Raw genomic sequence first — 14011 nt, forward strand, 5'->3', positions numbered from 1 at the left:
CTACTGTGATAGTGGAGTCAGACACTTTAGGAACTTTCACGCGGGTATTGGATAGGCACATGGAGCACACCAGAATGATAGGGAGGGGATAGCTTGATCTTGGGATTGGACATAGCTCGGCATAACATCGAGGGCCGAAGGGCCTGTACTGTGCAGTAATGTTCTATGTTTTTATGTTTCTAAAAGAGGGAAAAAAGAAACCAGCAGAGGGATGGTCTGATTCTAGGCCTACTTTGCTTCCCTCCCTGCTAAGAAGTTTCTTTCTTCCTGCTCCTATCCTCCCCATGATGAAATGGATCCAATCATTCAACTGACACAGAGTCAACCACAGGATCAGCAACTTGCTGTTGCGCTGAATCTCACTTGCTGTGCACATCAATACCTCACTCTTTTTTCTCTGTCTTCTGTTTCTGTCAGGTTTTATCCTTCCCTCTAGGCTATGCCTTAATGCTATGTTCACATAATCCTGTCGGGATCTTTCATTACTCGCTACGTGTCCCTGTTGCTAAGCTGTCAAAGACTCGCACTTTGTTGAACACATTTATATTCCGGGTAGATGGAGCCCTTATCCGACATCCCAAAAAACAGGAGGATGTGAAAAGAGTGCCAGGCATCCCTGCCATAGAGTCATAGAGGTCTACAGAATGGAAGCAGGCCATTCAGCCAACTTGTCCATGCCACCATGTTTTTACCACTAAGCCAGTCCCAATTGCCCGCATTTGGTTCATATCCCTCTGCACTCATCTTACTCATGTAACTGTCTAAATGCCAGTCAAATCTCAGACCACTGTTAGCTCTTTTAGTATTGGGAATGGAGGGGTCCGCCTGATCTGTTGGTTAATTAGAGAATGCATTGTTTTGTAAGGATAATTGTACTGCTATGATTGTCCCTTGAGGGATCAATCTGCAGCACAATGGTCACATAACCCAGGGAACAAGGTGGGGTAATCACCCTGGTAATAGTGGGCTTCCTTACCCAGAGTCACCCTGGGAGCTGATTGCAGCTACAAGGCTGCCAGCCTCTGAAACTGCACATAAATGGGTTGTGCTTTTCCCAGGCTGGAGAATGAGCAGAGACAAGGGAAAGCAGGATGTTATTGGGAAAATGCCATTGAATCCCTAGTGTAGAATGAGGCCATTTGACCCATCAAACTTGCACTGACCACAATCCCACCCAGGCCCTATCCCGATAACCCCATGTATTTACCCTAGCTAGTCCCCCTGACACTGAGGGATAATTGAACATGGCCAATCTATTTAACTTGCACTTCTTTGGACTGTGGGAAGAAACTGGAGCACCCGAAGGAAACCCACACAGACACCGAGAGAATATGCAAACTCTGCAGAGAAGTGACTCAAGGCTGGAATTGAACCTGGTTCCTTGTGCTGGGAGGCAGCAGTGCTAACCATTGTGTCACCGTGCCGCCTGTCAACTACTAGCTAAAGAATTGCAGCTTATTTGCGTCTGGAGACCCAAGGGTGCAAAATCTCCATTAATTAATTGTCCCTGATATTCAGGGCTCATACACCCTCATGTAGACCCCAGTCCTTTGGATTTTGATAAGAAAACCTATGTTTATTTAGCACCTTTCACATCTTCAGGATAGTACTCCACAGCCAATGAAGTACTTTTCAAATGCAGTCACTGTTATAATGTAGGAAACTGAATTACCAATCTGCGCAGAGCAAGCTCCCACAATGAAGCATGAAATAATGCTCTGCTTTTATTGATATTGTCTGCGGGATTAAAATATCCACAACACTGGGGATAACCCCCAGGCTATGCATTGAGATGGTGCCATGGAATGGTTCACATCAATGGAGGGCAGATGGGGCCTCCGGTTTAACTTTTTATGCAAAAGGTGACACCTTGAGCAGGACCCACAGAAACATCAGATTTGATTCAATGCTCAAATCTCTGGAGTTGGGTTTGAACCCTGAATTTTCAAACCCAGAGGCAAAAGTGTTACCATTGAGCCACGGCTACTGGGAGAATCTGCATGTTTACATTGAGCTAAGCCAGGTTTGACACTAAGAGCAGAGGAACTGGAAACCTCTGATTAAATCATAGAATCTCTACTGTGCCAAAAAGTTAAAGTTTATTTGTTCATCACAGTAGGCTTACATTCACAGAGTAATGAATTTACTGTGAAAATCCCCTGGTCGCCACACAAGCCTGGCGCTTGTTCGGGTACACTGGGGAAGATTTTAACATGGCCAATGCAGCTAACCTGAACATCTTTGGACTGTGGGAGGAAGCCAGAGCACACAAAAGAAACCCTCACAGACACAGGGAGAATGTGCAAACTCCATGCAGACAGTGACCCAAGAAGGAATTGAACCCAGAATCCCTGGCGCTGTGAGGCAGCAGTGCTAACCACTGTGCCACCTAACGAGGCCATTAGATCCATCGAGACTACACGGACCACAATCCTAGACCCTATTCATGTAACCCCACATACTTACTCTCATAATCCTTCTGACACTGAGGGACAATTTATCATGGCCAATCAACCTAACCTGCACATATTTGGACTGTAGGCAGCCCCATTTGTACCCTTGAGGTCTGATAGGAGTTGATTAAAGCTACACCCACACATGCAAACACGCACTCATCCAGGGAATTTGAATCCATGGCTGGAACCTAATTCTGGACTGTTCCACTGGACTCCTCTCAATAGCTGGTGATGTGTCATTGTCGCTGAACTAGAGATCCAGGGTAATACTCTGGGGACCCAGGTTCAAATCCCAACATGGCAGATGCTGAAATTTGAATTCAATAAAAATCTCTTGAATTAAAAGGATAACGACCATGAAACCATTGCCGATTGTCATCAAAACCCATTTGGTTCACTAATGTCCTTTAGGGAAGGAATTCTACCATCCTTGCCTGATCTGGCCAACATGTGGCTCCAGACCCACAGTGATGTAGTTGACTCTTAAATGCCTCGCACTCGGTTCAAGGGCAGTTAGTGATGGGCAATAAATGCTGGGCCAGTCAGCGACACCCACATCCCCTGAACGAATAAAACAAACACCTACTGCAATCAGAACATTTCAGTGATATGCTGAGCTTCTGGCAAGTGAGTTTTCTTTGGCTGTGTAACCCCCGTGACTTGCCTGGGTTTGCGAAACCTCACTTACTGTACTGTCTGGAGACAATACACATCTCTTTAACCTGTGATCAGTGCTCCTTCCACTCACATTGTCAGCCACTTTAGGACTTGAACAGCAGGTTAGGTGTAAAGATTCGCATTCTAATCAGTAATCTGTAAACTCTCTGTGCTTTATATGCTCTGTCTGAGGCCAGAACTCTCCATTCACCTGAAGAAGAGGGAAACCTCAAAAGCTAGTGAGTTTACTATCAAATAAATCGGTTGGACTTAAACCTGGTGTTGTCAGACTTTTTACTGTGTTTACCCCAGTCCAACGCCGGCACATCCACATCATGACTAATAGACAAGGACAGGTGATATCACGATTGAGAAGGATGTGTTAGAGGAACTCTGTCTGCAATTCCCCAGGCCATACGACTCACATGTATTTTGCATCATATTAATTCTATTGCTAACAAAGAAAGGCACTTTGAACATCCTCATCATAAAACAGTTGTGGGTGGCAGGGTGATACAGTGGTTAGCACTGCTGCCTCACAGCGCCAGGGACCCGGGTTCAATTCTACTCTTGGGTGACCGACGGGTCTGTGCAGAGTCTGCATATTCTCCCCATGTTTGCGTGGGTTTCCTCCGGGTGCTCTGGTTTCCTCCCATAGTCTGAAAGATGTGCTGGTTAGGCGCATCGGCCAGGCTAAATTCTTCCTCAGTGTACCCGAACAGAGGGCGGAATGTGGCTACTGGGGGATTTTCACAGTAACTTCATTGCAGTGTTGATGTAAGCCTACTTGTGACACTGATAAATAAACTTTAAACTTGTGGTGCAGTGGCGTCTAGTATAGGCAAAGGCTTACTGAATTGCAAAGGATGCTGAAATTTCACATTTCTTTCCTTACCTTGGGCAATGAATATTTGGGCAGTTTCATTTGTGCAAAGCTCTCTCTTCGATATGACACGTAATAAGTCACCCGTCCACCAGTTGTCACCTGCGTAGTTAAGCACAAGAAAATATCACAGATTTCTTATGGACTGGAGCAAAGCAGTCGATATCGGCTAAGGGCAGTAAACATTTTATGGGGAGCAAATATACAATAAAGATCAATGAAGTGTTTGACACTACCCTCAGTGAGTGATAAGGACAAACAACCACATTAGCATGATCGCCAAAGCCACTTTACAATTTATTTCTCTTCCAAAATACCGACAAGTGAGACTTCCCAGTTGATGGCGCATGCCCCGTGCTCACCTCCATGAACCGCAATTAAACACATAGCTGGTACAACAGCAGGAGAACAAACTGAACAGGATAAAGTCACTCTTATGTTCATCTCGGTTTCACAAATTAGGGAAGCTACTCATAAATTTTGTTCCTATCGGCTACTCCTGAAGATTTACAAACTTAGAAGCATGTCCAATGAATGATCAGCTTTTTAATCACATTATATAATTGGTTAGCCAGTGCCAGGGTCCTGGGTTTGATTCCCAGCTTGGGTCACTGTTTGTGTGGAGTTTGCATGTTCTCCCCGTGTCTGCATGCATTTCCTCCAGGTGCTCCAGTTTCCTCCCACAGCCCAAAAGACGTGCTGGTTAACTGCATTGGCCATGCTAAATTCTCCCTCAGTGTACCCGAACAGGTGCCAGAATGCGGCGATTAGGGGATTTCCACAGTAACTTCATTGCAGTGTTAAAATAAGCCTACTTGTGACTAATAAATAAACTTCTAATTATTCATCGCTACTCATTACATTGGAAGTGGATCTAGGGTGGCACAGTGGTTAGCACTGCTGCATCAGGGAGCTGGATTCAGTTCTGCCTTGGATGGAGTTTGCACGTTCTCCCTGTATATGTGTGGGCTTACTCCGGGTGATCCAGTTTTCTCCCCCACTCCAAAGATGTGCAGGTTAGGTTGGTTGGCCTTGTTAAGTTGTCTCTTAGTGTCCCAAGATGTGTAGGTTAGGGGGAATTAGCAGGGTAAATGAGTGGGGTTATGGGATTAGAATCTTGGTAAGATACTCTGTTGGAGAGTCGGGACAGTTTCGATAGGCCAAATGGCCTCCTTCTGCACAATAAGGATTCTAAAGCAAGTTTATAGTGACCCCTGCTCCAGTCTAGTGAGGGCCAACCTAGGCTAGTGAGTGGGCTGCATGAGTGCCTCTCCTTCATCTCATTGGGTTGCAAGATTGAAATCAGGCTTGTTCACTAACCAAGACCTCATGAATATGATGAAATGCATTGAATACATGCTGAAAAATTTATAATGAATTAGAGAATATGCCTAATCATTTATATGTTAATAGAACTATCATCAACCTCAAATGGTAAAAACAAAAGAAATATTTATACTTTAGACACAGCTTTCAATGTTGTGAGCAATCAGCATGCACCTCACTTTAATAAAAGCACTGATGAACGGTCACCCAGAATCAAAACATTGGCTCTATTCTCTCTCCACAGATGCTGTCAGATCTGCTGAGATTTTCCAGCATTTTCTGTTTTTGTTTCAGATCCCAGCATCCGCAGTGTTTTACTTTTATCTCATTGCATCTCTCTTCATTTGCCCTTGTGTTAGGTGCGAAGCCCTTCAGTCATAGCGGTAGGATAAAAACTACACGGACAGGAGCCAGTTGGAATGGGGTGACCCTGCAAGTGGGGAAGGACCAACAAAATGTCTCATGGGCAGTGCTCAGAACCCAGACGGGCTTCATGTCGTCCCTGGGCAGGTTGCCAGCCACTTAAATGGTCAGACAGAAAGCCTTTGAAAGCATCACCTATGTCCCCTAACACTTGGCTTGCTGCAAAGACATTTGTTTTGCCTTACTCTCAATTCAGGGCAGCACAGTGGTTAGCACTGCTGCCTCACAGCGCCAGGGACTCGGATACAATTCCAGCCTGTGTGGAGTTTACACATTCTCTGCATGGGTTTCCTCCAGGCGCTCCGATTTCCTCCCACACCCCAAGGATATGTGGGTTAGGTTGATTGGTCATGCTAAAATTGACCCTAGTGTCAGGGGAATGGTAGGGTAAATATGTGGGTTTACGGGAATAGGGTCTGGGTGGGATTGTGGTCAGTGCAGACTCGATGGGCCAAATGGCCTCCTTCTGCACTATAGGGATTCTATGATGAGTTCATGCTCTGCTCTCTCTCTGTCTGTATTCTTCTCATACCTGACTATTCACTTCACTACACGGTCAGGTATAATAGACGTGCAAAGTAATAACAGCGGTAAGTGAATTATTTAGCTCCTTCCTGGCTGCTCTAATTAACCATGCTGCATCATTGGCAGTCATGATGTCTCCTCTTTCCTGTGCCCCTTGTTGCCCCAGCGCTTTCTTGCTCCTATTGACATTGATAGGCAGAACTAATTTGGCATGCTTGTCAAGTGAACAAACAACGAGATAGATCTTCCTGTTTATCATAATTAACCTGGCTTTCTCAGCCACTTGCCAATCAATCCAGGGAGAGGAATGCTTCTTCCTTGCAATCAGCACAGATTTATTAGCACATCTAAATAATCATAAAAGGAACCTGTTTAAAAATCAAGTGCATGAGTATCTTTGAGATGTGAAGGAGTTTATCTTTCTACTTGTCTTTTTCCTCCCTCTTTTGACAGAACTCACAGTTTATTTGGTTGCTCTGAACTGCCAGAGGGAGACAGAAGGCTCCGGGCTCATTTTCAGTCAGTCCACTTGGTTGGGGAACTAAACTGCATGGGGGCCACTCTCCCATTCTGGCCTGCTGATGGGTCAGGTTACATTGAGATCCGGTAAGGGCTGGAGTGGGACCAACGATCGGGGCATGCTGGTGGGGTGGGTGGGAGTCTGCTAGGGGGTCTGCCTCCCATGGGGTAGCCTGCTAGGTGGGGGGGGGGGTTAACTCCCATGAGTGGGTGTGGGGGGGGAGCAGTCTGCCGGGCTGGGGGAGGTGTGAGGGATATCTCACCGTCACCCCCTCATCTTCCCCACTTCTTCACCACCTTGGCATTACATGGGCACTCCCCTCGCTCTCCCCTGGTTTGCGAACAGTGCTGATGGCACTCAGGGAGATCTGCAGGCAGTGCCTGAGAAGTACCTGGATATGACCCTCTTCGCCTTCCTGCAGCCCCTCCCACTGCACTCACCTGAGCTTCCACTGGGAGGTCTGCTCGCCAGATCTACATCTTCAGAGACCAGTCATGATCCACGCTGTCACCCTACTATGGATGGATATTGGTGGGATGGGGGAAATGATTCTGACATAGGGGCCTGATAATGATATGCTAATTTCTTATAATGATGTTCTCAGTATTGAACATCAGGAAACACCCCTTGCCACTGACAGGAGAAGGAATACAATTGCATCATGCGTTTACGTCAGCTTAAAACATGACTTCCCAGTTCTCGCAGTATTTTCCATTCCCGCTGCAGAACCCACCCAACGTGAACAGGAGTGGAAAATCCCAGCCAACATTTCTCTACCAATCCTCCGCCCAGAAAGATTCTTTGAGTACCTGTCACCCATCCCTGGACAGATGGAAGTGTCATCTCTCAGGCTTGAGAAATCTACTCCTGTGCCTTTAGTCCGAACTCTTTTCTCCCTCAGTCATACTGTTACGCGTCTATTTTCTAAATACTCTTTTGATTTGTATTCTCTGAGCTTCTTATTCCTTCTGATCTGTCAATACGACAGCCTAAATGGTCCTCAAACTTCTTGAATGTGTTAAAATTAAGGTTGACAAGACTCTCACCTTAATTGAGGCCTACTCAAGAATTGTGTTGGAGAGGGCTTGGATGACAAGTGAGCAGTAAGTTTCCCTTTCCTTATGAGCTTGGCACATGAGCCAAGAATCCTTTCCTTAGGGATTTATTCACCCTTTCTTGGGGCCAGAATATTTAGCCTATGTAGATAAAAGTTAATGTGATGCAACATTTCTGGCATGTATGATTAGCTTGCTGAAAGACAAGAGGCACTTATCTTGCTTGGTTTTGAGGCTGTAACATGGTGTTGTAAAAGCCCTGAAAAAAAATGATCTGTAAAATTATGTTATTCCATTAATATTTTCACACATGGCAGCAACAATTCCTCAAACAGATTTTTCAGCTGAATCTTTTCTTCCAATGATTGATGACGGTGGATTTATTTCGATGGTGAAATTGCTGTGGTGGAGCTTATTGTAGACAATAGATTCTGGGTGGAATTTTCCCACCCCACCCGCCACGGGAATCATAGCGGGCGAGACACAGACCGCAAAGGTCTGTTGACCTTGGGCTGGATTTTACAGCCTTAGGGCAAGCACCACTGGAAAATCCCACCATCTGTCTCTCTGAGCTCTCTTTCATGCCTTTGCCTTGCTATTATTCTGACTCTCTTCTGCTTGTTATTCTATCTTCTTAGATGTGTGCTTTTCCCTTCGAGCAGGACTTATTCAGTTAATGGTAGGGCATTAGGGAGCATTATAGAACAAAGACATCTAGGGGTACACGTTAATAACTCCTTGAAAGTGGATCATGGGTGGACAGGCTGGTAGAGAAGGCATTTGTCATGCTTGGTTTCATTGGTCAGAACAGGAGTTGGGACGTCTTGTTGAAGTTGTACAAAACATTGGTAAGGCCACACTGGAATACTGTGCACAGTTCTGGTCACCCTATTATAGAAAAGGTATTGAATTAGAAAGAGTGCAGGAAAGATTTACTAGGATGCTGCCGGGACTTGATGGTTTGAGTTATAAGGAGAGGTTGGATAGACTGGGACTTTATTTTCTGGAGTGTAGGAGACTTAGGGATGATCTTATTGAGGTCTATAAAATAATGAGGGGTGTAGATGAGGCAGATAGTCAACATCTTTTCTCAAAGGTAGGGGACTCTAAAACTAGAGGGCAAAGGTTTAAGGTGAGAGGGGAGAGATACAAAAGGGTCCAGAGAGGCAATTTTTTAACACAGAGGGTGGTGAGTGTCTGGAACAAACTGCCAGAGATATAGTAGAGGCTGGTACAATTTTGTCTTTTAAAAAGCACTTAGCTACATGGGTAAGATAGGTATAGGGGGATATGGACCAAATGCGGGCAATTGGTACAAGCTTAAAGTGAAACCCAGAGTGGATCACATGACACACTTCCATTTTAGTGATATCTTCTAATATCTCTTGAAGGCATATTATAACTGGGTAAGCACGTTCCATTACTCTCACTGAGACATTCCCTTCTTATAGGAGAAGAGAGCAGAGAATGGCATGGCGATCCAGAGAATCGAAGGTGACTCCCCACAACTAACAGCTGGAGGGGAGGATGTGCTGAAGATCAGGTGAGTCTCAACAGGGGAGGTGATGGCCTTGTGATATTATCACCACACTATTAACCCAGAAACTCAGCTAATGTCTGGAGTTCTAGGTTCGAATCCCACCATGGCAGCTAGAAGGATTTGAATTCAATAAAAATATCTGGAGTTATGAACCTACTTTTGAAACAATTGTCAATTGTCAGAAAAAACCCATCTGGTTCACTAATGTCCTTTAGGGAAGGAAATCTGTCACTCTTACCTAATCTGGCCTTCTTGTGACTCCAGAGCCACAGCATCGTGGTTGACTCTCAACTGCCCTCAACTGAAATGGCCTCACAAGCCAGTCAGTTAAAGGGCAACGAGGGATGGGCAATAAATGTTGGCCAGCCACTGGCACCCATGTTCAACAAATGAATTTTAAAAAATGTCCAATTGTTGCAGAGAATGGCTATCATCCCTAAGTCTTTTGCACTCCAGACAAAAGTCCCAGTCTATCCAGCCTCTCCTTATAACTCAAACCATCAAGTCCCGATAGCATCCTACCAAATCTTTTCTGCACTCTTTCTCATTCAATATCCTTTCAGTAATGGGGTGACCAGATCTGTGCACAGTATCCATGATTAGCACTAAGTATCGGACATATGCATATTGAAGCAGATTCCTGACATACTGCCAATCTTACCCTCATCCCTGCTGTCTCTCAATAACATCTAGCACTCTTTCTCCTCCTCCTCCTCAATCAATACACTGAACTTTACAGAACATGTAACAAAAGCTGCAACAGGTTTGCAATTAGAGCATTCGTATCCTCACCCTCACCCACATACTCTGCTGCTTTAATCTTTGTACCCTAATTCTCCATCCTCTACCTATGATTGAATCTTCTTCTCTCCTTCAGATTCAAGCTCTGTGTTGGCATCATTGGCGGATCTAAGCAAAATATTATATTCGGTATTTCATTGCTGCACTGATAACACCTGAAATGTATTTCCTTTTGATTAAACTTCATTGTTGCACTACAGAAGGATGCTAACTGCCATGAATGATTCATGAAGGACAGACCACCACAGTATCATGAAGGACTAATTCCGTGAGCAAACTCCCCTCTGCCTCATTCCACCCATATCCACCACTTTGTGCTTTCTTGTTGAAAAGACCAAGAACACGGAACATAACTGATCATAATAAACTGGACAAAGGCGCAGTTCTCCATTTGACAGAAAGAAAGATCAGGATCAATGCCAAGTAAAAATTGGGCGAGATAAAAGGTAAATTGGTATGATTGATTTTTCTTGAAACAATTTGGATCTCCCGAACTGCTGTACAGCCAGGAATTTGTTTGGGCTCCAGATCTGAGCAGCAATTGATTGAATTGAGGTTTGTATTCAATAAGACTTTACTTGTTCTCATTTTCAATGAACCCACAGACTACGTCTCTGAAAAGGTCACACGTAATATTGTTGATTTTTTTTTCCTCGGGATTAGCCAAGAACTTTGCTACTCATTCACATGCAATGTTCGCATGCTGCTTCCCTTAAAATGAAACCTATATAGCAAAGTCTCCATTTATATGGAACAAACATATCAAACGTGATTGAGTTGAACCAAGTCAATTGATCCAAAACCTTTAACACGTCATGATATTTGCCATTTTCAGTACATAAGAGTTATAGTGTAATGCAGCACAGAAACAGTCGCTTCAGGTCACCTGGCCCATGCCCACCCTGGTGCCGACCCAGCTAGTCCAAATTGCCCGTATTTGGCCCCTATCCCTCTAATCCTTTCCCATCCATGTACTTATCCAAATGCTTTTTAAATGTTCCTCTTGAACCTGCCTCAACCATTTTCTCCGGCAGCTCATTCTATATACGCACCACCCTTTGTGTGAAGAAATTGCACTTCGGGTTCCTTTTAAATCTTTCCCCTCTCAACTTAAACCAATGCCCTCTAGTTTTCAATTCCCCTATCCTCGGAAAAAGACTATGTGTGTTCATTTTATCTATGTCTCTCATGATTTTATACATCTCAATAATGTCATCCCTCAGTCTCTTACATTCCAAGGAATAAAGATCTAGCCTGGCCAACCGCTTCCTATAACTCAGGCCCACTAGTCCTGGCAACATCCTCGTAAATCTTCTATGCACTGTTTCCAGTTTATCAATGGCTTTCCTATTACAGGATGACCAAAACTGTGCACAACACTCCAAGTGTGTCCTCACCAGTTATACAGCTGTAAGATAAAGCCTCAACTCCTATACTCAATGCCCTGACTGATGAAGGCCAGCGTGCTAAACGCCTTCTTCATCATTCTGTCTATCTGTGACGCTGCTTTCAACGAACTATGTATTTGTACTCCTCAGTCCCCCTGTTCCTCTACATTCCCCAGACCCCACCATTCACTGTATAAGCCCTACCCTGATTTGACTTTCTGAAATGTAACACCTCACACTTATCTGTTCTGAAACTCATTTGCCAATCACTGGCCAAATTCCCTGAGTGATAAAGATCCCACTGTAATTTTTGATAACCTTCTTCACTATCAAAGATACCTCCTAATTTAGCATCATCCACAAACTTACAAACCATGCCTTGTACAGTCGCGTCCAATTCATTTATATAAATAACAAAAGACATGGCAGTAATCACTGTCAAAGGTGATTATCGGTGAAAGACAATTCATAATATTTTCATAACATAACAATAATGTTTAATCATGTATTGGTGGTTAGATAGAACTGTTGACTGCATTTACGTGGTGTCTATATTTGTTGGAATACTGAGAACACGAATGACAGTGACCTGCATTTACATATCTCTCTTAAGGGAGTAAAAGGTGCTTCACGAGAGGATTATCAGCCTAAAATTGACACCAATCGAAGGAGGAGATATTGGGATAGGTGATCAAACATTTAGACACGGAGTCAGGTTTTAATTGCCATCCTGAAGGAGGCCAAAAAGTGGGGGAGACAAAGAGAGTTGTTGAGGGGGCTTCTGAAGCAATGTGAATAACACTGGCCCAGTCGAACGATTATTTAATTTGTGGGCAAATTACCTAGATCATGTCATTTCTAGATTAAAGTATTCACACATTGAAAGAATGTAGGCAGCGATCCCATCGCAAATCAATTCCTTCAGAGCTGAAAAGAAGCAAAAACCAGAAAAGTGCAAAAAAAATTACATGGGTAGGAGTTTTCATTGTGAATCCTACAGACAGATGAAATAATTAGCAGTGTATTTGATTATTGACACTTGGAATATTGTTAAAGCACAAAAACAAAATAATATTGATGATGATTATTTCAGAAATGTCTTCCTTTTTATTCATTCCTGGGATGTGGGCAGTGCCAGCCATTATTGCCCATCCCGGGGGGGCATTTAAAAGTCAACCACATTGTTGTGGATCTGGAGTCACATGTAAGGTAAGGGCGACAGATTTACTTTCCTCAAGAAACATTAGTGAACCAGATGGGTTTTCACAATACAATGGTAGTTTTAAAACAAACAAACATATAACTGGGAGAGGATGAACACAATGGATGGGACTTTACGGGCTCGCTCATTCTGAATTTGTAAAATCCTGCCCAAGATCAACAGACCTTTCCATCGTCTACCCTTCGCCCGCTCCAATTCTTGCGGCAGGCAGGATGGTAAAATTCCGGCTATTGCTTATGTTCAGATTCCAACTCCAATTCATGGAGTGGAATATGTCCTCTTTCTTTGCTGGCTTTGACTATCAGAAGTAAGTGTGGATTCCTGGAACTTAGTTGCTGATGGGTTTGGACAAACTGTAAAATTACTGCTACTGAACTGAAATCTCACTCAGCGATGCCCAAGGTGACGAACATATCATATATGCCCATGGAAAAGTCAATCTCACACGGAGGCTGACTCATGATTTTTGGCATGTGTGTTGGTCATTTATCCTTTACTTCCAGTGAAAGTTGACCTTCATTTTTTTTCAGGAGTCAAAACTCATTGGCTGCTTGTGCCCATCCCCTTCCTGTTCTCCCTGGCACCCCCAAAGAAAGGTGGCAGCTAAGAGACGCTACGCAGGATTGCCATGGTATCGCTCTGTTTGTCCACTGGGATCTGTTTGAATGGATGGTCTGCTGAAGTCACCATCATGAACAGCCCAAACTACAAAGTGCTGCCTGGGGAAGTATGAGTGCAACTGAATGATCTGCCAATTGCACCCCACAGTCCCAGGGCTCAGAGCTAAACAGCGCAACCTGTCAGACTGCTGCAGACCGGACTTTGATACGGTGTACCATCTGTGTCATAGCAACAGAGCAGGGGTAACTGTCCAATCAGTGAACTGATTGAAATGGACCAGCCAATCCATGTGCAGGGATCAAACCAAGCATGTATATCAATCCCTCACATATTATTTGTGTAAAAGTTGGCTCTTCTGTCTAAAATATTAGTCTTAAAAATTCTACTCAAGAGGAGACAGTGGCATTGTGGTAATGTCAATCAAAAGGCCCAGGTTCATGCTCTCCTGGGTTCAAATCCCACCATGACAACAGGTGGAATTTAAATTTGGTTTATCTGGAATTGACAGCTAATCTCAGTAATGGTGACCATGAGGCACTCATCAATTGTTGTAAAAACCCATCTGGTTCACAAAAGTCCTTCAGGGAAAGAAAT

At 44.1% G+C, this 14011-nt stretch overlaps 1 protein-coding gene across 1 annotated transcript in view; it reads right to left on the minus strand.

The window, feature by feature from the left end:
• Positions 1-14011, minus strand: part of LOC145354481 (VPS10 domain-containing receptor SorCS3-like) — a 1074210-nt gene that overhangs the window by 195851 nt on the left and 864348 nt on the right. Inside the window, exon 8 of the mRNA XM_080205878.1 lies at positions 4009-4098. Within this exon, the coding sequence (XP_080062004.1) occupies positions 4009-4098 (90 nt within the window). The remainder of the gene's footprint in view (positions 1-4008; positions 4099-14011) is intronic.

This window comes from Carcharhinus amblyrhynchos, chromosome 17 (assembly GCF_965287045.1).
Source record: "Carcharhinus amblyrhynchos chromosome 17, sCarAmb.v2.hapA, whole genome shotgun sequence".
NCBI lineage: Eukaryota > Metazoa > Chordata > Chondrichthyes > Carcharhiniformes > Carcharhinidae > Carcharhinus > Carcharhinus amblyrhynchos.